This window comes from Talpa occidentalis, unplaced genomic scaffold, assembly GCF_014898055.3.
Source record: "Talpa occidentalis isolate TD23 unplaced genomic scaffold, MPIMG_talOcc4v2.1 talOcc4.11, whole genome shotgun sequence".
In the NCBI taxonomy this organism is placed as follows: domain Eukaryota; kingdom Metazoa; phylum Chordata; class Mammalia; order Eulipotyphla; family Talpidae; genus Talpa; species Talpa occidentalis.
In genome coordinates, this window is record NW_023601104.1 from 401,887 (window position 1) to 426,446 (window position 24,560).

The following is a 24,560-nucleotide window of genomic DNA, read 5'->3' on the forward strand; positions in this document are numbered from 1 at the left end:
TGGCCTCTGGCAGCTCTGTTTTCAAGGCCTTCCCCAGGGTTCCCAGCACCACCTTGGTGATAGATGAGCAGCCCTTGGAGGATCTGGCACAAACAAACTTGGCAGACATGGCTCTGAAGCCCAGAGAAGGGGGAGGCATGTCCATATCACACACCCTAGTCTCTGTTTTCCCTTGTGCCACCCTCTTGGCCCCCGTCTCTTCTGACCACTGGACATACCTCATTTCTAACCAAGTCCTGCTGGAAAAGGGTGTCCAGGGGGACAGTGAGGAGGAGGAGGACACTGTGTGGGCCAGACTGTGGTCTGGTCTCCTGCGACCTGCTTCCAGACCACTCACTCCTACCGTGGGCGCCTCAGATCCCCCAGTTCAACAGGCTTCTCCTGCAAGGTCCCGTCCGTCCGTTCACTTTTATGTGGCTGCATCTGGCCAGGATTTTCTTAGGAGTTCATCTCGCTGTTTCCAGCTGGGTTCCAGAGAGGATGACAGTTACTGTCCTGCAGAGAGTGTGAACGTTCCGTCTCTATGTCCTGGCTGCTTCAAAATCAAAGCTGTTTTGGATACAGTGGTTAACTCAGCGCAGTGACAGCATGCTTCCAGGCATCTTACAAACAAATTCTGAGGTTTTACATACATCTGTGCCCAGGATCTTGCTCCCATCCAAAAAGTATCCTGACGTCCCCATCAGCCCTGCTCAGTGCCCTGTAAATCTTGCAAAGACCTTTGGCCCAAAATAATCTGATCCAACCCGGCTCCACAGTCATAGTTCATATCTCCTCCCTGCTGGATCCTTGAGGAAGGACGGAAGGATGTTCTCCTTCCTCAGCACCATTCACCCTGAAATCATTGGCCTGGCTGTGGAATGCAGTCTCAATGTAGGGACTCCCCCTGCAAGGAGGCCAGAGAGATTTGTGAGCCCTGCAGGGCAGCCTCAGACCCTGGCAGACGTCAGCTCCTAGGGGAGGAGTCCTGTGGGGGGCAGCCCAGAGGTAGGAGGGGGTCTGCTTACCCAGGGAACTGGCCAGCAGGATTTCAACCTCAGCTTCCCAAATGACTGGTTATCTCCCTTGAATCCCTGCTTTATCTCCCTTTAATTCCTCACTGGGGAAAAAAAATCAGAGGAAATAAGATTTCTATCATTTGGATATTGTGAGGATCAGATTAAATCAAGTTTTCTATATACATATATATAAGTCTAGCTCACTGGAATATGTCAATGAGCAAGAGAGAGAAAAAAAAATACTGCCAAGTTATCTGTATGATGGTGACCCCTAACAAAGGTACTATTTGATAGTTTCACACACCTCATTTTGATGTTGATGGTCAAAGCTGATTGGCTAGGATTATTTATAATCCGTTCCTTTATAGATGGAACGACTTGCATTTTCTCATGGAAGAGCTGGGAATGGATCTTGGGCTTCAGTGTCCCTTTTCCTATGTCAGATATAGGGGTTCTGTACAAGCTACTCTTAGGATGAGTGACATGAGCTGCTCATCAGTAAAGCCCACAAGTGCCAGGAGCCTAACCCAAGGACAGTATGTCACAGCCCAGTGGGGATTATAGCAGGCAGGGGGGTGAAGGGACTCTGCCCCACAGAGTCACTCAGGCCTCCAGGGCCCTCCCATTTTGGGGTTCCTCCTTCTAAGTCACTGGTGTTTTCTCCCTTCACCAGGAGAAAGAGTGGAGAATCGAGCTGAGAAGCGTTTTGCTGGTCAGGCCTAGAAGCAGTGACAGGGTTTTTTGTAGGTGGGACTCAGTTGCATGGCCATACCTCAGATACCACTTGCTGACAAAGTGGTCTGTGTCCTCAAGAAACAGTCCCTGTAGTCACCAGATGCATGGTGTCCTCTTATTTCCTTTTCCCCACAGAGGCACAGTCACACTCAGTCTTCCCTGGATGAGTATAAGCTTCCCGGGCCGGTCTCCTGAGAAGCTAAGTCATGGGCATTTCTGGTAGAAGAAGGCAGTGCGGGGAGAGGAGTGTCCTGCTCCTCCACCTCTACCCACTCTACTCTGTACCATGTGTATGGGGATTGCACTTGGTGCTGGCTCATTCCAGAAAGCCCCTTTTTTTCCTGCAGAGGCTGTAAGCCCCCGGCTCAGCACAATTGCCTTTGTTACCTGGATTGTTCAAGATCTCCACTGTGGGAAATGCTGTTTTTTTTTTTTTTTCTTTAACATGGGAAGTGATTTGTAAAACAGCTGATAGCTTTAATGACAAGCCTATTTAGCTGATAAAATTAGCCATCAGAGGAATAACTTATGTTATCCTTTTGCTATAATTTAAATTTATGGCCCACTACCAGTCATCTTCACAGTGGATGGAAAGGGGCCAAGGTTGAATTCAGCTTCACCCTGTTCCTAAATCATTAGTTTGCAACTGTCTCCTGATTTTTATTGTTACCAACAATGGCAAAACTAATGGAAATAAACATTGGATGCTATCCCAACAGCAGATGGGTTTGAAGGCAGGGCAGTCTGTGCAGACAGCACTAATAGGATGGAAGAAAATTATTGCTATTGCATTAGATACCATCGAGCTTCTGGCCAAAGTGTGCATTGATCAGGCCAAGGCCGTGTCAGTCGTAGTCCACAAACCAGACCATTAAAGGCGGAGATGTGCCGGGTGTGCCGGCCCTGCCGCCCTGAGGGTCTGGCTCGCCTAGGCATGCATTAAAAGCCCAGCCCGATGCATGGGACCTGACTCACTCCAGTAATGCACTGAGGGTTTCCCTGTGGATCCCGGCCAGCCTGACCAGGTTATCTCATCAGAAATACTTAGCTAATGACACGCACTAACTGGGGATAGGGTGTGACTGCACTTCCATGCTTCCCAAGGCCCAGGGTGCTCTTTTTTCCCCACTGGGCCAGTTTGCCAATGGGGAATTCTTCATGTTGTCATCAGAGCCACCATGCACCTCCTCTCCTAGAGGCCCAAGCCTTTGTGCGCCCTAGAGAGCATGGGTGCTGTGTTTCTCCTTGTCTCTTTCCAGCAGTGTGACCACCTGCTTGCAAGGTGTGGGGTTTTTTGTATTGTATCCTTCTTAGGACTCCTTAAGTATCTTGAATTTCTGGGTTGATGTTTTTCATTAGATTTAGAAAGTTCTTGGCCATGGTTTCTTTATTGCTCTGTTCTATCCTTTCATGCTCCTCCTTCTGGAGTTCTAACTGTATACATTAGGCCTTCCGATCATCTCTCTCCTCTCTCTTTCTGCCCCCAACCTTATTCTGTTCTCTCATTCTATCTTTTTTCTTCTGGCCTTAAGTTTTTGTTTTTTTTTCCTGTATATATATATATATATATATATATATTTTCATTTTTTAAATTATATATATATAAGATTTATTTATTTATTTTATACAAGAACTGGGGGACAGGCCAGAAGCGCGGGAGGGTGAGAGGATTCACCAGAGCCAGAGCGGGGAGCAGAACAGGCAGACGGAGTGAAGACACTGCTGAGGGGAGCAGCAGGTGAGGCAGAAAAGGTCTGCTGTGCCATGTGGGGCTCTCCCTGGCCAGCGGGGAATAGAACCAGTGCTGCAGAGGCTGTAGACAGCTTCACAGCGCAGCGCTCAACCGCTGCGCCACCGGGGAGGCCCTTATATATTTTTTACATCTTTTTTTTTTTTGGATCATGCTCAGGGAAATAAGCCAGAAAGAAAAAGAAAAATACTGGATGGTCTCACTCATAGCAGGAATTTAGAAAACCTAAATAAGGGACCAGGAAAAAGACTAATTATAATAAAGTAAAAATCAAAATCAACAAGCAACTATAAACCAGTGGCCGTAAGTTTTGATCCTGTTCCATTGACCTGTTCTCAAGTTCCTCAAGTTCAATGTGCCTGGCTTCTACTATTTCCAGGCTGCTGTCAAACACACCCAACAATGTCAATTTCAAACATTATCTATTAAGGTTTTAAAAGTTTCATTCGATACCTTTCATAAGTTGTTTCTCCACAGAATTGCTACATCCATTTTGTCCATCTCTTCCCCTACATTCTTTAACATATCACTCACAGTTATTTTGAAGTCCTGTCTAAGAACATCTTGATAATTGATCACCTTTTCCTGCTTTTTTGCATGACTAGTCAGTCTGTTGTGTGCTACACTCTCATGCATTTTAGGGGCTCTGGGCTGTTACCTTCCTCTAAGGAGTCAGCCCTTTGGCAGTGGGGCACTTCAGCAGGGAGGGCCCTCTATCCAGCATCCATGGCTACCTGGCACTTGCACTTCCTTCCCCTGCAGTGAGGGTCACAGAGCCAGAGTGGAGCTCATCATAGACTCAGAAGACAGCTAGGCCATTTTCCTTATTGAGCACATAATGAAAATAAGGCCCAGGGAGGAAAAGAGACTTACCCAAAGTCAGAGTGAGGGAGGATAATGGACCACGAGCTCAGACTCCTGCCTCCAGCCCTTAGCTTTTCCCCACTTGAGGGAATCCTGCCCTTTCCCAGGTCTGCTGCTATCGAGTTCCCTCTGTTCTGTTTCAGCTAAGTCACTTCCATCTCGCCTGTGAGGTTGCAAGTTTCCTGACACAGACCTGTGGGAATGGAAGCCACAGGCATGGATTCAGGGCCCATCTTTACTTCCTTTTTTTTTTTTTTTTTTTTAAGATTTATTTATTTATTTATACAAGCACTGGGTACAGTCAGAAGCGCGGGAGGGTGAGAGAATTCACCAGAGCCAGAGCAGAGAACAAAACAGGGAGACTAACGAAGTACACTGCTGAGGGGAGCAGCGGGCGGCAGGAGAGGTCTACATGCCATATGGGACCCTCGCCGGTGGCCGGGGATCGAACCAGCACTGCAGAGGCTGCGGGCAGCTTCGCAGCCCAGCGCTCAACCGCTGCGCCACCGGGGAGGCCCACATCTTTACTTCTTATGAACCAGAGGGCTCTGCCTGTCCCTGAACATGAACCCCAGTACAGATGACTCCTTCCTACCTGGGGATCTCAGTTCACCACCTGACAAATGTGGCCCTGATGGCCTAGGAGCCTTTGACAGCCCTTCCGTCAACCAGGAAGACACATGTGGCCATGTCCAGCCTGGGGCGGTCAGGAGTCAGGCTGAAACATGCTGGCAACCCTTTGTACCATCAGAGCCAATGACCAGAACTGATAGCTACTTGGCCCACCTCCAGTTCCCCAGGAAGGAGTCAGTCATTCTGAGCAGGGCAAGGAAGGACTGAGAACATCTGGTCACTCCAAACTCTCTCGATATGAAACTTGTACATATATGTCCCCCAACAGGTTCCCCTCTTCCTTCATAAGCCATATCCCATGCTAACCCTTTCACCTCCTAAATTGTTCTTGTATCCTTCCTCTTATAGCCACTGCCACAGTCTGCTCCTTGGCCCAAATTCTGGTCCCCTCTGGCCTGGGTGGCTGCAGCAACCTCCCTGCTGGTATTCACTTACGCATCCTGGCCTCATTTTCCATCCAGCTGTTCTCTGTTCTACAGTCAACACCGTGTTTTCAAAATGCTCATCAAAATCACCACCCTGTCCCCTCCACCACTCCATTCAAATGACTTCATTGTTTCTTGTAGCTCTTTAAATAAATCTGAGTCTTTAAAACAGTTCACTGTGTCTGCCTGGTATGGCCTTGCAGACTTCCCAGCCCCCTCTTACCTGCCAGTCCTCTGCCTCTCAGACACACACCTCCTCTGCCACAAGTGCTACCCAGAGCGGGGCCTTGCGACTCTCACAGGAGATTTGTTCCTACTGCAGCAGACAGACCCCTCCCCTGCTAGGGCCACCCAGGACTTACCTCCAAGCTGAGAGAGCACATTTTGTCCCAAAATGCATGATAGAAGTACAACGTGGCCCTCACCATACTTGACCTGACTTCTTAGTGAATAAGTGTGTGATTGAATGAATGAATGAATGAATGGGAGAACTACCACAAACTTGGGGTTCATATCTCTAACCCCAAACTTGCTCATGTCTATGTCTGCACATATGGTCTTGGGGCTGGGTGAGCCCTGATCCAGCTGTCTGACCTGAATTCTAGAGGGACACTCATGGGCAGCACTATATCAATTACAAGTCATCAATAATGCATTCCCTCAGAGTGGCCTAGGAGGCCATTAGCTGAGCCTGCTGGCCCTGATGAGCAGCCTTGGAGAAAGTGGGCTGAGTGTGCCCAAGGGAGTCCAGATCAATCTCTGGAGGAGGGGGGCTTCCGACCCAGCAGAGCTCAGAAGGGTTGCCTCGTGGGCCCTCTGAGACCTGGTCAGCAGAGGGGTGACTTGAACCCTCTCCATATCCACCCTATAACGAGCCAGCCTCATTTTCTCACCCTTGGAGAACTGCAGCCCCATTTGAATGCTGGGTTGTTGAGGTCCAGAATCTGAAAACAGTGAAGGCTGAGTCTGTGTCTAGGATTGGTCTCAGCATGTGTTCAAACTTGAACACCTGGCGTTCAGGCTCCATGTGAGCCCAGGACCAGGGCTCAGGGCATGACCAAGATCAGGGCTCAGTCTGTGACTAGGATCCGGGCTCAGTGTGACCAGAGTCAAGGCTCAGTCTTTGTCTCAGCTTTTTGGAAGGATTAGGGCCGTCTGTAACTAGAGTTAAGACTCAGTCTGAAACCACAGAATTGAGCAAAATTGACTAGTTCATTCATTAGTTTATTATCCTTCAACAATATGAATTGAGAGCCTCCGGGTACCAGTCAACAAAGTAGGTAAGACCATGGCTGTTACAGGGATTATATTCCAGAGAGAGCCGAGGTGGACCTAGCTGTTCCTGAGAGCCAGTTGTGCACATTTCTTTCCAGTTCTGCATGGCATTGTGTTGGCAGCCTGAATTTAGCCTTGGTAGGCCCCTTGGGACCTCTGGGACCTGGTCAGCAGAGGGGTGGCTTGAACTGTCCTTGAGATTAGCACCAACTGCATATCACACCTTCATTTATTTTTTCATCAGCACCCCCCTGGGGATGAGAGAGAGGAAAACCAGTGAGTAGTCTTTTAAAAAATGGCAATTGACCACACTTATTTATCTGATCTCATTCCCTGAACTCCACTGAAATAATAATAAAGAAAAAAGTCATAAATACAGAAGACTTAAGAAGCTGTCTCTTGAAGGCTTGTCCATCGGGGGAAAGAGGACAGAGATTCCAGGGGTTGGGGAGGATGGAAGATGTATAAGAGAGGTGCCTTAAGAGGAGGATGGTCAGGGAAGTGGGCTCCTGTCCCCCTCGGAACACTGGGAATTTGGGAGGAAGGGGTGAGGTGAGGAGCTGATCAAGGGCAAGTGGAGGGGGGCTGGCCCCCTTCCGAATCCTGCACAGCACTCCCGTGTCTGCGAGAGTCAAAGGGTTTGTCCTCTGGAGATGTGAAACCAGAGTGTTCCCCAGTGGCTGGCGCTGCCCAGGGGCTTGGGCATAGGGCAGGGCTGAAAACAAGGGTCCAGCAGAAGTCCTCCCCCTGAGGCCAGGACCTTCTGCCACTCCCCTCCTACTCCCAGCACAGGGGTGTGTCCTCGACAGGAGGACGGGAAACTAACCCCAAAGACAAGAGCTGTGAGCACTGACACCTGGCCCCCCAGTGCCGCTTTGCTACCTGGTCATCCTGGCATGAGCGGATGCTTTTAGTTGTGTGTGTTATGTGTATCAGGGAAAAAATGTACATTAAAGAAAAAAAACCTTCTGATGAAGGTGGTAAATGTGACGCAGAGAACTCAGAGAGGCCGATGTGACGAAGTGCCCAGGTGCAGCTTTGAGCTGGGAGCAGAGGGAGCAGCTGGGTGTGGCCCTGAGACCAACCGCCCTTGCTGTGTTTAAGGGGGAGCGGGTGAGTCTGGGGGGCAAAGGCAGAGAGGACAAGGTGAAGTGGGATGGAGACAGGCCCAGGGGTGGGCCTGTTTGTGAGCCAAGGGCGAAGTCCGGCTGTCCTCCTGATGGAGGTTTATGGACCAGGGATGACACGGCCTGATGTGGGTTTTCAGGACCCTCTTACTCTGCGGGAGAAGGGGCAGGGTCTGCGGAGGCTGCAGCGGCCAGGCGGGAGCCGGCAGGGGAGTGGAGAGAAGCAAGAAGCAGGGTGGTGGGGTGACGCTGCACTTGGGGGAAGATTGGCTGAGGGAAGCCAGGAAGTAAGGGAGGGGATGCGTTTTGGGCTCCAGCTAAAATGGGATGAAAATACCTGAGGCGCAGGTTTGGGGGAACAGTAAAAAGTCCGATGTGGACCCGGTAGGCCAGCTCCATGGCGCGGTCAGGTAGGAGCTGGGAGTCTGAGCTCCAGGGAGGGGCAGGGATGGGGCTTGGGCGTGGGCAGTAGGTGGGCAACCTACACAGGTAGCCCAAGCTCAGGGTCTCCCGTCTCTTCCCCCAAACTCCCAAGTCACGGCTCAGCTCTGCAGGAGCAGCAGGCGCGCGGGAGCCCACGGGTGGCGGGAGAGCCTCCTCCTCCCTCCCCGGCCTCCCCGGCCCCCCCCAGGGCGCACAGGGCCCTGCGGGGTCAGACCCAGACTTCGCAGGAAGGCCCAGGGTGTGAACCACCGTCCCAGCCACTAACCCAAGAGGCATCTGCGAGCCTCCCTGAGAGGTCCCTGCCCCCAAATGAAGCAAAATCAAGATGTGTGCGTCTTTCACAAGCCTCATAAAGCGCCGAGGGCCCCCAGAACGCCCGAGTCGGGCCTCACATCGTGGACAGGAAGCCGAGGCCGGAGCCCGGAGCTGGGGTCCCGCGGGTGCTCTGGGGGCCCTCCCCTCCCCTCCCCTCCCCTCCCCTCCCCTCCCCTCCCCTCCCCTCCCCTCGGAACAGCTCCTGGAATAGAGGGCGGGACATTGCTGGGGGTTCGGCTGGGCCAGGGGGTGCCTCCCAGCCTGGTGGAGCAGACCCCGGGTGGGGTGGGGTGTCCCCGTGTTCCTCGCTGACTTTCCCGGGTGCCCCTCCGGGCACTGCCCTGAACGGCTCCCCCTCCCCCCCCCCCCCCCCCCCCCCCCCCCGGGCTCCCCGCCCCGGGCCGGCGCTCCCCGTCGCGGCGCGTCCCCCGCACCCCGTCCCGCGGGGGGCCGCCCCCACCCCCCACCCCGGGCGTCAGACCCGGGCCCCAGGGGCAGGCGCCCCTCTCTCGGCCCGAGGCGCCCCGGCGGCGCGCTGGGGTCCCCGCCCGGCCCCAGCCCGCTCTCCTCTTGCAGTTTGAGATCCGGCAGCTGCGGGCGCACCTGGCGCAGCAGGACCTGGACCTGGCGGCCGAGCGCGAAGCGGCGCTGCGGACCCCGCACGTGCTCAGCCAGCCGCGCGGCCGCTACCAGGTGCTGGAGGCCGGCGCGTGGGCCGAGGAGACGGCGGCCGCCGGCGCGGGCGCGGGCGCGGCGGAGCAGCGGCGGCCGGAGCCCGGGGAGCCAGGTGAGCGCGGGGAGCCAGGGGAGCCAGGGGAGCCAGGGGAGCCAGGGGAGCCAGGGGAGCCCGGGGAGCCCGGGGAGCCAGGTGAGCGCGGGGAGCCAGGGGAGCGCGGGGAGCCAGGGGAGCCAGGGGAGCGCGGGGAGCCAGGGGAGCCAGGGGAGCACGGGGAGCGCGGGGAGCGCGGGGAGCCAGGGGAGCACGGGGAGCGCGGGGAGCCAGGGGAGCCAGGGGAGCGCGGGGAGCCAGGGGAGCACGGGGAGCGCGGGGAGCGCGGGGAGCCAGGGGAGCACGGGGAGCGCGGGGAGCCAGGGGAGCGCGGGGAGCACGGGGAGCCAGGGGAGCCAGGGGAGCGCGGGGAGCCAGGGGAGCGCGGGGAGCACGGGGAGCACGGGGAGCACAGGGAGCCAGGTGAGCCCCGGGAGCCAGGTGAGCCAGGTGAGCCCGGCTTCTCTCCGCCCGCGCTGCGCCCAGGGCCGGGCCGGGCTTCCGCAGGCAGCAGGTCTTCGGGCCGCCGCCCCCTCCCTGCCCGCAGGGAGCGCCCCCCAGCCGGGACGCCCAGCAGAGCCCAGAGAAAGCTTCAGGCGAGGCCGGCACGTGAGCGCGCGGTGGTTCGGGCGACGGCACCTGCTTCGGAGCCAGGCTCACCGGCCGCTGGGCCTCATGGCAGCGGGGGCGGCTTGAGCTTCCCCTGGGTGACCACACCGAGCCCGGGAAAACACCCCAGCCCCGCGCGCGGGGCTTCCCACTGCGCTGCCAGGCCCCCCGCCCCCCATATTCAGTCCCAGTCGGGGCCAGGAGAGCCTGGAGCCCACGCCTGCGAAAGGAGGGCAAATCGAGGGCAGGGAGGTTGGAGCAGATGTGACCCCGGGCTCCGACCCAGGTGGGGTCCACAGAGAAGCTCATCTCACCCCCGGGAGGGGGGAGGGGGGCTCCATCTTTCTCGGACTGAGTTTCTCCAGCTGTCGGATGGGAGGTGCTGAGCCTTCCTTGCAGGGTGCTTGGGAGCTCAGGGAAAGGGGTGTCCACCAGGCCCGCTAGTGTCCCGGACTGCAGTTGTGTGATGCAGCGAGAATCCCACCCCTGGGGATGGCCTGGCCTCAGGGCTGGGCGTTTGGGGTTCAGGGAGGCTGTGACCTGATGCACGCAGGCCAGGGATCAGCCCCAGCTCAGGGGGCTTGGGAGCCAGGCAGGGGTAGATGGGGGCCTTCAGAGCCGGCCCTGGCTGCGCGCCTTTCCTGGGTGTCTGCGGGTGTCTGGGTAGGGGGTTCTGGACTGCACCAGGAAGTGCACTTCCATATTGACGTCCCCTGATAATTGAGACTGTGTTTCCAGGTTCACAGTTTTTTACCTTGAGGGAAGGGAGCTAAACTTCATCAAACCTCTTCAAGGGAAGCTCTTTACTGAATGATGTCCTGAATCCTCACACCTCCTTTCTCTCGAGTAGAGGAGGAAGCTCAGACCCAGAGAAGACAGTTGACTTTCAGAGTCCCACACGGGGATGGTGGCGCTGGAGTAGCCACCCCTGTGGAGCCCTGAAGTGCAGCTTGCTGCAGGACCTGCTTCACCTTCTTCACCTGGCACACCCACTCCCAGCAAGGACATCCTGGGCTGGGCAGGGTGGGAGGCTGGAGCCTGAGCAGGTCCTCGGCTCTGACTGGGCTGCCCAGCCTTCCCTGCTGTGACAGGGACCCCAGCCTCCCAGCTCCATGTCCCTCCTAGAAGGTGTGGGCAGCAGGCTGTGAGTGTGCTTGGCCGGCTGTAGGCACTGTGAAAGGTTTTGGGGAGCAGGCTGAGTGTTATTATCTTTCCAGAGACCTTAGATCTTAGAAATATAGAGCTTGGGGGCCAGGGGAGCCCTCCTGCAGGTTCCTGAATCCCATCTATAACCCTGCCAAGAGCCTCAGCTTACCTTCCGCTCAACACGGGTGCTTTGTTCCTCGCAGGGAGACCCAAGCCTCCGCCTTCACATGGCTGGGATATTAGGAAATTTTCCCTCCCACGAGCCACGCCTGCCCCCAGTGCTCGCCTCCCACTTGCCACAGTTTCTATGCACAGCCCTGCTGGTGCCTCCCAGCTGAGCTTTCCTGCTAGACATGAGTCTCCTGGTGTTTTCTCCTGCAGGGCCTGTTCCCTTTGCCCCCTGGAGTCGTTCTCAGGGGACAGACTCTGTTTCTTTCCCAGCTACTCTGCCCCCAGCCACCGATGTTTTGATCCTTCTCAAAGTCCAGAACCAAATGCTGTTTGGGGGAGCAGCAAGACAGGCATAGACTGCCAAGAGGCCACCCCTGCTTTTCTCTTCTGGGCCCGAGATGCCTGCTCTGTAGTCAGAAGGTGCCTGAGCCTGTGGGGTCTGCCTGTGAGTCCACCCACAGCGGCCTCAGGCCTGCCCCCACCCTCTGACTCTGCTGAGTTCTGGGTCCTCACTACCGCTGCTTCAGCAGTGGGCCTTTTGGGTGCCCATGGGGAACTTAGTTTATCCGTGTTCAGCTAGAGCTCCTTTAGTTCCTGTCTTTGCTCTAGGGCTTTGTAGGCCTGACCCACAGCCCATGGCCTGCTGGTGTTACCGCCTCCGTGTTTCTTGGACAATGTCCTTCTACACCTTCATGTTCAGGCTTCGTTATCTCTGGACCACGGGTTTGCCCACACAGGTGCCCTCTGCTCCCTACCCCCGGAACACACACGCAGCGATCTTTCCTCAAGTGTGCCCACTTTTAGACACACCTCAGCTCAGGAGAGCCCCTCTGGCGCAGCACTGCAGTCTCTCTCGTCAGGAGCCTTAGCTCTGCAGGTGACGGCACGGCCATCGTCCCTCAGCCAGTCACCCACAGACCCTGGGCTCCTGAGGCCACATTTTGGGCCCACTGGGAGTGAAATCTTGCCTTAGAGAGTCTATGAGCAAGCCAAGTCTCTAAAATAATCCCACTGAGTGTGGGGGAATGCTGTGAAACTGAGTCCCCGGCCTCCTCTCTGCAGTCCCCAGTGCAGAGCGCGCACAAGGAAAAAGAGGGAGGCAGAATCTGGAGGGAGGATGCCGTGTCAGGCTCAACATTCACTCAGCATAAATTTGATCAGCTGTGTATCATGAGCCAGGGTGTCACAGGGTCTTTAGTGACCCTCCTGGGAACTTGGGGGACATCCGAACAAGGCACTGGGGCCTCCCATAGAGATGCCAAAAATGACCCCCGGGGAGCAGCTGCAGATGGGCCTCCCAGCAGCCCTGGAATCCCACCCTGCTCTCCTTTATCCTTGAGCACCCAGGCTGCCCTCACTCTCCAGATGGCTCCTGCCCTGCACCTGCCCAGCCTCCAGAGCCACGCCCACACACAGAGTGTGCACCCCACTTGCAACCGTACAGCCACCCCATTACATCAGTAGCAAAGTGAATACCTCTGAGGCAGGAGGAATTAGGGGTGAGGGTGCAAAAGCAAGCAGCATGATTCACAGCCTGGAGAGGGCCCCCATCCCACATTGGCATCGCGTATGTCCAGGGAGGGATTGCCATGACCTAGAAATTATGGCTGGACCCACTAGGGTGCTTGGGCTGATCTGAAGGTAGAGAAAGGGCAGCATTTGTTGCTGGGATTGACCGTCAGGCCAGAAAGCTCTGGGGCCACCACAGCACAATTGTCTCACAGTTGTCTGTGGGATTTGACCTGCAGACACAGCGATCAGTCCCAGGAGGGGGCCTGGCTCTCCAGAGGAGGGTAGCCCGGGAGGCTGAGCGAGTGAGGAGACGCCTGCAGTCTCAACAGTCCCCAGTGGTGAAGTCCGACCGCTGCCGACCAGCTTCTGTTTAGACTCGCTCCAGCACAAATCATTTTTAAAACCCGGGCTGTGAAGTTCTAGACTTTGGGGCCTGCCAAGTTCACAGTGCCCCTGTGCAGTCATTAATACTTTCCCCCCAAATTTATTAGTCTTGGATCTTGCCCATAACTTATGAGTGACACCCGCTGGTGGGAGCTCCGCGTTTTCACCATATATCACAGCGAATCTCGCGTCCCCCACACTGCACCAGCACCCAGAGGAACCCCACACACAAGGCCCCTCCCCGGCCAGGCAGGGTTGGCACCAGTGTTCACTTGGCAGAGGACAAGCCTTTGTGCTCATGGAGCCACGTCAGGGGTTGTGTTGCCGCTGGCCCCCGGTGTGTGTGTACCTGGTGGGGGCCCGGAGAGCCCATGGAGCCCCAGAGCTCAGTGGCTAGCCCTGGAAGGCCTCACACAAAGCAACAGCAACTGCCAGAGCCAGGAGGCACGTGGCCTTTAGGGACAGCTGGGAGCTTGAGCCTCAGGCCTGGTTTGGAAACTCAGCTGGGCCTTGAACAAGTTACTTAACCACTTGGCATCGTGGCCCGTGACCTGTGTGGCTTCATGCAGAGCTCTGCTTTTACCCTCTGGAAATTCTTAATGTTTTTGAACAAGAAGCCCCACTGTGTATCCAGCCGTGTCGCTAGGCCCTGATTTTCCAGAATGAGATTAGTAGCAGAAGTACATCTCTGAGCAGCCAGTCACACACACAGCTCTCAGACCTGGCACACCGTAGGCTCTTGTGTGGGTGTCCTCCTTCCTGGCCAAGCCATGGAGCAGCACGCTGTGTGCTCAGGATGCGTGGACAAGCAGTCCTCCAGCCTGGCGGGCCCCGCCACTTCCCAGAGGCCCGGCTGACTCAGCACCCCTTCTCCCAGCTCTGCTGCACTGGGCAGTCATGCAGGGCTCCTCCCTTTGGGCAAAACTCACATAACAAGCCTTGCCACGGCATCACTCCACTGGCTTCGGGAGGATTAGTCAGGGTAGGTTTGCAGAAGGCTCACGCCCAAGGAAGAAAGGCACCGAGCATCTGAAACCAGCTGCAGCAGCTGCCACAAAAATGACTGGGACTGTGCACTGTGGGCCCAGGCTCAGGGAGCTGAATGGCCACTGGACTTGACATTCATTATCTTAGCAAGTCTTCCAACTCACAGAGTGTGAGGTTTCTTATTCCCATTTAACAGATGAGGACATTGAGGCTCAGAATGGCCGAAGCCACACAGTGCAAGCTGCAGAGCCAAGGACATTGGCACCCAAGGACATTTTGTCCTAGAGCCCATTCTGCTTTTTAGCCCCTCCAGGCTCTCCCAGCTCAGTTCCCACGTAGGGTGAATCCTACGTGGCCTTCGGGCTCCTTAGTGCTTGTTAAAAACAAGCCAGGGGCAAATGGAAGGTGGACACCCCACACCAAGTCTGACAGGTGACCTGTTCTTGGCCCCAAGCATCCTTCCTCCTCCCAAGCTCCAGACACCCCAACTAGTCTCTGGATAGGAAGCGCCAAAGGGCGGGACCTGGACTGCAGGCTGTACCCGGAAGGTGGAGGGCAGTGTCCTGGGCCAGAGGCCCTGCCTGACTGGTCTGTCACCCTAACCATTAGTGACTGACAGAGATGCCGGGCACAGGGCAACTGAGAGGAAAATGAAGTGAATTTCAAGGGCTGTCTGGCCCCTATGTGGGTAGGGACAGAACTCCCGCCCCAGGGGTCTGGGGAAGGGGCCTGCCTGGAGCAGAGACCTAGCAGCACCAGTGTCTGCTCTGAGAACAGCGTGGCCGAGGCTCACTCTCAGTCTGTGTCTTAAAGCTCACAGTGGGGCAAAGGTTTGGTGAAAAAGTGAAGGTGGAGTCAGCAAACCACACTGTACAGACCGGCACCTGAGGATCTAGGTTGTGTCACAGCCTGCGGGGTGAGTGCTCCCACTCATTAGATCACAGCAAGACCCCAAAGGGGGCAGTTTCAGTAAGACCCCAGGCTGGACCACAAGGCCAGAGCAGAGGGCATCGGAGCCCTCCATGGGTCTCGGACTTGGCATGGGCTAGGAAAGACCTCTCCACGACGGAGGGAGAGGCCGAAAGGGGGATCTATTTTGGGAGTGTTGAGTCAGAGCTAGCTGGAGGTCATCCAAAAGTTGTCCATTGGCCAGCCCAGTCAGAGCTCAGGAGAGATGTCTGGGCTGAAGGTCACCTGGTCTGGGTTATTTTTATGAGCCACTTGGATAGAGAGAAAAGTGACCATCCTCACTGAAGGAGTCAACACCAGGCTTGGTGTCAACACCAAGCCTTATGGGCTGGACCCAGATTCAGAGCCTTAGCAGGCTGCACCTCCAGACCTTTCCCTGGGGCCATAGACACCAGACCCCCTGGAGGGGTCATAAAATACAGGAGGCGAAGGCCTGGCCTTCACCAGGGAAGAAAGGTCTGGGTATCCTTGTTGGCCCCGAGCTCCTGAGTCAGTGAAGAAGGGTGTCAGCTGTGCCCACCTGCAGGCTGTTGGCCTGGATTAGGGGAGTGGGCACTCCAAGTCTGGGGAGGGACCAGTCTGGCAGCTAATCCAGCCCTCAGAAGTGGGAAGATCAAAGGGCCTCAGTATGTGAAGAGCCATACTCACCTCTGGAGCATCCCCTTCTACCTCTACCTATTCTGACCACTTCTGGGAAACGCAGTGAAGCCTCCAGAGTTGGAAAATAAGAGAGGCCCAAGTCGCTTGCCTGGCCAAGGTGTCAACGTCCCAGGAGGCCCAGGCTGTGCTCTTAGGGGCAGAGACTTGTGGCCCGATGCCTAGGGGCCAGCTGCATGCTGTGACCCTGCTGAGCAGTTGAGTTGAGTTGAGCTGCTCGACAGAGAGGGGGAGCTCCCTTGACCCGGGTGTGCAGGCCATGATGGGAGACACCCTTTCAGGCGATGAGGTGGGTCCTGCTCTGGGAACCTCCTCCCACATTCTGTTCTGTCACCTCTTGGACCCTCAGAGGTGGTGGCAACATCAAGAGCCATCTCCCCGGTCCCGTCATTCTGTGTAAGAACTTCACCTCACTTCACGGTGCAGATAAAGAAATAGGCAGAGAGGGACTCTGGCCTGCTCACGCTCCTGTCATGGGCCAGTGGCAAGAACCTGGGGCCTGGGTTTTTCTCATTCACTCCAGGCCACCAGCTGTGAGGTGGGATAAAGTTGCATGGTCTGTCGACTCTTCAGCTGAACCCAGAGGCCTGCCCGCTCTAGGTGCCTCTGCAGCCGAGGGCTCGGGATCAAACCAGGCCCCGGTGGGCCTGCTCCCGCACTGCTTGCAGGGAGCAACACACCAGCCACTTCTCGCTTGCAGGGCAGCCTGTGGGGCGAGGCTGAATTCAGAACATAAATTATAAAGAACCACTGAGGGGTGTGTTGTCTGATTTGCAGATCCCTGGGCAGGGCCTGGAGCCAGTCCCGGGCCCCTCCCTTAGCTCAGGCATTAAAGCAAAACACACCTCTGACCGCAGGCATTTAAGGATCAAAAGAGGCCAAAAAAGCTTTTAAGAGCCAGCTCTGCCTGTGCTGCCGCTGGGCCTCGGCCTGCAGTATCAGGGCAGAGGCTTCTGTGCCAGCTCAGGTGCACCGCCCTGGAAAGACGCCTCAGAAAGCCCGGCCCCCTCGGTGGCAGCCCACGCCCGGAGAAGTCCCCAGACATCTCCGGAGAGGGTGGGCCAGAACCTTGTGGGTTATCTGTCCTACTCCTCAGACGCTTATCTGCTCCTTAACCCCCTTAGCAACCCTGGAGGGTAGGGCCCTAGCCCTTCAGCCAAGGGGCACGCCCAGGGAGTGCCACGCAGCCAGGGCAGGGAGGAGCCGAGGACTGAAACCTGGTCTGATTCCCGGAGCCTTCCCTGACCAGGACCCCGGGAGCAGCCTGGAGGCACAACAGCCAACGGGGGCCAGGGTTCCTCATCCTGTCACTGCAGTCCCAGCCTAATTATCGTCCTGCCTATCATGTATCATCCCTCCTGATTCTCGCTTGACCCCAGCCTCTCCTCTGTCCCACGGGGCACCCAGCCTCCCTCAGCCTGTATTCCCTTCCCCTGCGGTGCCTCCATTCTTGTGCCTCCATTCTGGCACCTTCCACCCCTACTCCCTCCATGTTCACACTTCCCTGCGGCTCCTCACTGACCTTGGGACAAGGCCAAGCTCCTTAGGGGGACTTTCGAAGGTTTTCCTGCTTTCCTTCTTGCTGTCAGGCTCCTCCACACCCTCACCTCGCCCCTCCCCTGCCTTCCCCACTCCTGTCTGGTCAGGTCCTGCCTCTACGTCCTCTTGCTTTGTGTCCTTTTCACTCAGTAAATACGTACTGAGGACTCCCCATATGCGAGGCCCATGTGGGTGGTGGGCTGCCCCTCAGGTCCATTCCTGGAGTCCCCGGAAGATGTCCTCAGACAGATGGCCCGGGTGTGGCAGTTGGTTGGCTTCTGCCACCGTGTAGCTTTGGGGCTTGTGTGCAGAGGAAGGAAAGTGAAAGAACTCAGGCTAGGGATGAAACTGTATAGGCTCATGGTTGAGGCCATATTTGAGTCAAAACACACCCACAAGGGCTGTACGCACAGGGAAAAAAACAGACTTTTCAGGACTAGAGACAAATATTATACTGCTAGTCCTGCGGAACTAGTGCGCTTATGGTGACCAACGCAAGGGATGTTACTTTGGGCTGGTCAACCGCGGGTATAACTTGGAAACCACGCTGGGCGCCAAACTGTTGTAGAGCAACCCCGATACAAAACGGGGTGCCTGACTGTGGGTCCTCACCCGCGCGCTTAAAAGGACTTATCAATGCTCTACTGCAGGCACACGTGAAAGGTTAATAAAAGGTTTATTTACAACGGAAAGGGAAATGAGGAAATGTACAGCTCTGGGAGAAAAGTGGGAGACAAAGTTTTAAATGCGTCCTACCCGATCCGCCGATCAGGAATCCCAAAATGGCGCTCTCAGTTGGCCGCCAGCCAGGAGCGGTGAAGCCAGGAGGCGAGCGATCCCGAGCCAGAGAGAGCGAGCAAGCCTACGTGTTTGGTTTTTATATCCAACCTGGCTGCCCAACTCCACCCTCAGGTCCCAGCCACCCTCCCCTTGGTGGTGATGGGATTTGTCTTTCCCAATGTCCTGATGGCTTTAGTCTGGAGTGGGGGTGGAGTCCACAAAGCCTGTATGAGATTATCTCAGGACATCCTTTCCCCCTAACAATCCCAAGACCCTTGCGTGTATTTGGAGGCTCGGGCCACGGGAAAGTCCCATCTCCTTTCCACGCTCCTGTCTCCCCCATGGGAGACTGAGGACGGAGAAGGGAGGGGCCTGTTCCCATCACACATCAAGCTCATGTGTGACCAGGCCCCAGGTCCCTGGTGCCAGCCCAGGTTGAAGTCACAAGCTAGGTGGCCCCCGTGGAGCCCAGAGCTTCCAGGAGGCAGGTGGTGGGGACGGAGGGTGGACTGGGGAGGACCACCACCTGCATAGTCCCTGCCTTTCAGGCTCTGGCAGCCGTCACACTCCACCTTCTCTGTCCTCACCTCCGCAGACGCCACGGTGCAAGATGACATGAACAGCTACATCAGTCAGTACTACAACGGGCCCAGCAGTGGTAAGTCTTGGGGGGGCTATTGTTTACACACTGGGACATCTGCTCTGCCCCACGACAGATGTGACTCTGGCTACCCCTCAGCCTGGCCTGCCCATCTCCTGGTGCCTGTGCCATCACTGCAGGCAGAGGACACCATTAAAACACCTGGAGCTTTGTGCTGGGCGTCGGAGCTGTGGGCACTGGGTGATGGCCGCAGATGAGGGCTGCAGGTGGGACCCTGGAATGGAAATGTGGCTGGACTAAGTGACCTCACTGCCTCCAAACCTGAGAACCTCTCAGAAGGAGCGTGATGAGGCTGAGGTAACAGCTTTGTTAGGCTGAGAAGCAGTCGGCAGCGAGCAGGCCCTGGCCTGATGCTTCACTCCTGCACTTGGAAAGCCTCAGGGAACAGAGCGGTTTTCACTCAGTCCTTCAGTGTCTTATTTCTCCTTAGCTTGAACCTTTTTTAGGGTGATGGGGTACAACTGATGTGTAATATTATATTAGTTTCAGTTGTACAATGTAATGATTCATCTCCTATATACAGCCGTTCCCTCCCACCCAGTTTAACTTTTCACAGTGTCAGATGCCTGCAGTCCACAGGGCCAAACATTTCTACGTATTTTGAGAGAGAAACCACATTCACTAAACTTGGTTATTATACAGTGTTATATATATTCTATTTTATTCTTCGTTACTGTTGTTGATCTTTTATAGTACCTAACTTACAAATTAAACTTACATAGGTTTCTATGTGAAACACAGTACAGATAGGTTTCTGTGGTTTCAGGCATCTACTAGGGGTGTTGGAATGTATCTCTACAGATCAGGGGGGACTACTGTATATTTCAAAATGATCACAACAGTAAGTTTAGTTAACATCTGTCTCTCTGTCTCTGTCTCTCTCTGTCTCTCTGTCTCTGTCTCTGTCTCTATATATAGTTAAATTATTCTTATGATGACAACTTTTAAGGTCTACTCTCTTAGCAACTGTCAAATATGCAGCACATATTTGCATTGACTATGGTATTATTGAGTATAATCACCGTGCTGTGCATTGCATTCCCATGATTTATTTATTTTATAAATGGAAGTTTGTACCTTTTGACCCCTATCACCCATTTCATCCACCACTCACCTCAGGCAACCACTCATTTGTTCTCTGTGTCTGTGAGCTTAGTTTGATTGTCTTTAGGATCCCACATGTAAGCAAGATCATACAATACCTGTGTTTCTCCATCTTATTTATTTCACTTAGGATAATGCCCTCCATGTTCTCACAGATGGTAAGACTTCATTATTTTATGGCTGAATAATATTCTGTTATGTGTCTATATATAGAGAGAGACATATATATATGTGTGTGTGTGTATATGTGTGTGTGTATGTGTATATATATATATATATATATATATATATATGATATATATATATATATCAGTGTAAAAGTCATTCACCTCCTTGGTTAAAATTACTCCTAGGCATTTTATTCCTTTGGATGCAATTGGAAATGGGATTATTTTCTTAGTTTCTCTTTCTGACAGGACATTTTTAGTATATGGAAATGCAACTTTTTTTTTTTTTGTATATTGAGTTTGCATTATGCAACTTTATTGAATTTGTTGATTAGTTCTGAGAGTTTCTTCTTAGAGTCTTTAGGGTGATTTCTGTGTATAATATGTTGTGTGCAAATAGTGACAGTTTTAATTCTTCCTTTCCAATTTGGATGCCTTTCATTTCTTTTTCTTGCCAAATCACTCTGGTGTGGACTTCCAATACTATGTTGAATAGTAGTGGTAAGAGTGGGCATACTTGTCTTATTTCTGATCTTAGAGGAAAAGCTTTCAACTTTTTACCATTGAATATGATTGGGGCTGTAAGCCTCTCAGTATGTTCTTTAATGTATGTTCCCTGTATACCCACTTTGTTGAGAGGTTGTTTTTTTAATCATAAATGGATGTTGAATTTTGTCAAGTGTTGTTTCTGCATCTGTTGAGATGATCATATGATTGCTAGCCTTCATTTCATCGATGTACTATATCACATGGATTGATATAGTACCTGTTTGTTCACCATCGCGTCTTGGAGTTTTGTTTGCCAGAGGTTTTTGATTATTGATTCAATCTCCTTATTAGTAAACAGTCTGTTCAGATTTTCTACTTCTTGTTGACTTAGTCTTGGTAGCTTGTATGTTTCTAGGAATTTATCGTTTCTTCTAGGTTATCCAATTTTTTTTAAAGATTTATTTATTTATTTATACAAGCACTGGGTACAGTCAGAAGCGCGGGAGGGTGAGAGAATTCACCAGAGCCAGAGCGGGGAGCAGAGCAGGCAGACTGATGAAATACACTGCTGAGGGGAGCAGCGGGCGGCAGGAGAGGTCTGCGCACCATGTGGGACCCTCCTCCGGTGGCCAGGGAGCAGCTGGGGATCGAACCGGCGCTGCAGAGGCTGCGGGCGGCTTCGCAACCCAGCGCTCAACCGCTGCGCCACCAGGGAGGCCCATAGGTTATCCAATTTTTGATGTCTTTGTTCACAGTAGTCTGTTTTGATCCTTAGTATTTCTGTATTATCAGTTATAATGTCTTCTCTTTCATTTCTGATTTTATTTGAGACCTTGTTTTTTCTTGGGGACTATAGCTAAAATTTGTGAAATAACCAGATTTCATTGATATTTCCTCCTTTCTTTTTTGCCTCTATTTTGTTTGTTTCCAGCTTGATCTTTCTTACATCCTACTAACTTTGGGCTTTAATTGTTCTTCTTTTTCTAGTTCCCTAAATTAAGTTATTTATTTGAGATCTTGCTTGTTTCTTGAGGTAGGAACTTATTGCTAGAACTTCCCTTTTAGAACTTACTTTGCTGCATCCCATAAGTTTTGGTATGCTGTATTTTCATTTATCACAGAGTACATTTTTTTTTCTCTTTTGATTTTTTTCTTTGACTCATTTTCTATTCAGTACCATGTTGTTTAAACTCCACGTAATTATGAATTTTCCAGTTTTCTTTTTGTAAATGATTTCTAGTTTCATACCACATGATCTCAAAAGATACTTGATATAATTTCAATCTTATTAAATTTATTAGTACTTGCTTTGTTGCTTGGTATATGATCTGTCCTGAAGAATATTCTATTCTATTCTGCTCCTGGATTGTCATCACTCAGAGTTCAACCCTCTATTTTAGAACATTGTTGATGGCCAACAGGACCGGCCCCTGTAACTTCCACCAGACATGCCACAGGTCCGCTCTCACAGAGTACTGTCTACACTCAAGTTCAACAACATGGTGTTCAACATCCTCCCTGTGGGATGGGTGGTAGATATCAGAGAACCAGGCTGCCTCCCGAGGCCTCTCCCACACCACCAAAGACACACCACCTACAGCTGCATCAGGCCCAGCTCCCAGCTCCTGGTTCAGCTCACACAGCTCACACAGCCCACGTGTGAGGCCAAGGGTGAAATGTGACTGGTATCCCCTCCTTTCTTGCAGACAGTGGTGTCCCAGAGCCAGCCATGTGCCTGGTTACCACAGCCGCCATAGACATCCACCAGCCCAACACTTCTTCCGACCTCTTCTTGGTGGACGTGCCCTTGAAAGCTGGCAGCAACGGCACCTGTGCCAGCGCCACCTCCGAGAGTGCCTCGCGTTGGGTCCACAGCTCTGGCACCCAGGCCCAGAGCGATAGCAGCCTGACGCTGGGCTCCTCCAGCGACTACAGCCCCGCCCGCGACCAGCCAGCCTCCGAGCCTAGTCCCTCTCCCCGGCCACTGCCGCAGCCACCCCAGCTGCCCATGGGGGACACCAGAGCTCCGGACCTGCTGTCGTCCCCATCGGAGGACCCCGGCCCACCACAGAGGGCCTTGGTCCCTGCCTCCAGGCCTAGGCCCAACCCTGCAGGCTCAGCCCCTACCAGTCCTGAGCCGGAGCACCGGGTCAGGCCATTCCACCAGAACCAGGAAGGCTTCACTGTCTTCCAGATCCAGCCCATCCTCCCCTTCCAGCCCCCAGAGAAGCTCAGATGTTTAGAATCCAAAGAACAAAAGCTGCACAGGGTCCCTGAAGCCTAAGGCAGGCTGGGTGGGAGGAGGGAAGCTCTCCCAGGGCCCCAGATGCCTTGTGGCCACATGCCAGGGCTCAGGGGCACCCTCAGGGTGTTGCCTGCCTCCAGGGCAGAGATGCCAGGGCAGGAGGCCACCAGCCTCAGACCTCAAAGCCCAGAGCTGGTGCCCGTCTCACCCTGCTCGGGAGGGGGTGCTCATGGCTGGGTTGTTTTTTAAAACCATTTTTACAAAAACCAGCCCATGGCCCGGCTTCAGCAGGGTAGAGCTAGGGCCCAGCTCAGCCTCTTTTGTTGCCTTCGTTCCTGCCGAGTCCCCGGGAGCCTCGGGAGCAGCACTGTGAGCAGGGGCAGCCCAGCCCCCCCAACCGTCTTTCCCAGGAGCCCCCGGGGGAGCCAACGCCATCCCTTGAAGACCACCACCTGGACCCACATCACTCGTCCCCATTCTCACTTCAGCATGAGTGTTTCTGAGTCTTTTCAAGACGAATTTTGTTTTCACCATCACAGAACATGAAGGTTGGATCTGGAGACAGGGAGGGGGCCGGGGGCCGGGAGGGGACAGTCGTTTTCCAATCTTGGCTTTAATAATAAAAACCAGCTGCACTGACACTGCGTTTGGTAAGGTTTCCTTCGATTGCTGGCCAGGTGAGTAACCCTCGGTGGTGCCTTGGAGTTTTGGTGGGTCTGATCCGAGGTCCCCCAAGAGCCTTCCACCCCTCTCTGGTCAACCCAAGGCCTTTAAAGAGCGGAAGTGTCCCTGGGCCTGCTGGGAAGCTCTTACCCTCCCTTTGCCTCCTGCATCACATGAGCTCAGATTCCTGCCTTCCTGGTGACAGTTCCAGACCTAGCTCCCCGACCAGGCTCCAGCACTCGGGGACCGTGAGTCAGCAAGTCTGAATCTGAATGTCTCCCTCCTCGCCCCCCACAAGCACTCACAGGCCTCAGTTGTTCCACCTTCCAAGGCCTCCATCAGGGCCTTGCTCAAGCCCAGCCCCTGCTTCTGCCTCCTGCAGTGTCCTCCCAGTTGCGGGCCTGCTGAGGAGCCTCTGAGGAATTCTGTGTTTATCACCACTATGCTTTGTTTTCTATGCAGAAAGGTGGGGGGAGGGAGAGACTATTTTTTAATCTCGAGGGCTCCCCTGGCCTCCACCGAACCTTGCAGGGAGCCCGTGTGTGCTGCCTCTCTGGCTGCCCCACCGTCCCTGTCCAGTGTTCACACTTGCCCTGACAGCAGTGTTCCCGGTGGGGGCAGCATCCACTTCTTGCCCCTCTTTGTCTTCATCGAGAGCAGGGGTCAGGCCTGAGTCCTGTTGCACCCCAGAGCCTTCCTTGGGCACAGTCACTGGCAAAGAAGGCTCACTTGGAAGAAAGGGAAGGAAACCACTCCCTGCAGGCAAAGAGCGCCCTCCTGCTTCACAGAGCAGGCCCCATGTCACGGGTCCTACTCTCTGACTCAGTTTCCCCATCCAGAAAATGGTTCCACAGAAAAGCTGCCTTTTTAAAGCTGATTTCCCAGGGTCTGCACATGTTGCTGGGGTGGAGTCCTGCCCGAGCACTCGCTGTCACCTTCAACGCTCGAACAGCCAAGAGCAGCATCGCGTTGTCCAGGAGCAGAAGACTGGAGACGGAGAAACCCAGAGGGCACACACCTCCCCGGGAGCAGAGAGACAGGAGTCCAAGGAAGCCGCATGCCTGCCCAGAGGAAGCTCACAGGGGAGGAAACCTTGAGACGGGGATTTAAAGAATAAGCACACTCAGTTCCTCCCGCCTCTG

The 24,560-nt window shown here is 54.2% G+C and overlaps 1 protein-coding gene across 1 annotated transcript in view; it reads left to right on the plus strand.

The window, feature by feature from the left end:
* Positions 1-23,387, plus strand: part of TMEM266 (transmembrane protein 266) — a 121,661-nt gene extending 98,274 nt beyond the window's left edge. Inside the window, exons 9-12 of the mRNA XM_037502048.2 lie at positions 9,143-9,304; positions 15,271-15,307; positions 18,685-18,747; positions 22,217-23,387. Of these exons, the coding sequence (XP_037357945.1) occupies positions 9,143-9,304; positions 15,271-15,307; positions 18,685-18,747; positions 22,217-22,794 (840 nt within the window). The 3' untranslated portion in view covers positions 22,795-23,387. The remainder of the gene's footprint in view (positions 1-9,142; positions 9,305-15,270; positions 15,308-18,684; positions 18,748-22,216) is intronic.
* The last annotated feature ends 1,173 nt before the right edge of the window (positions 23,388-24,560 follow it).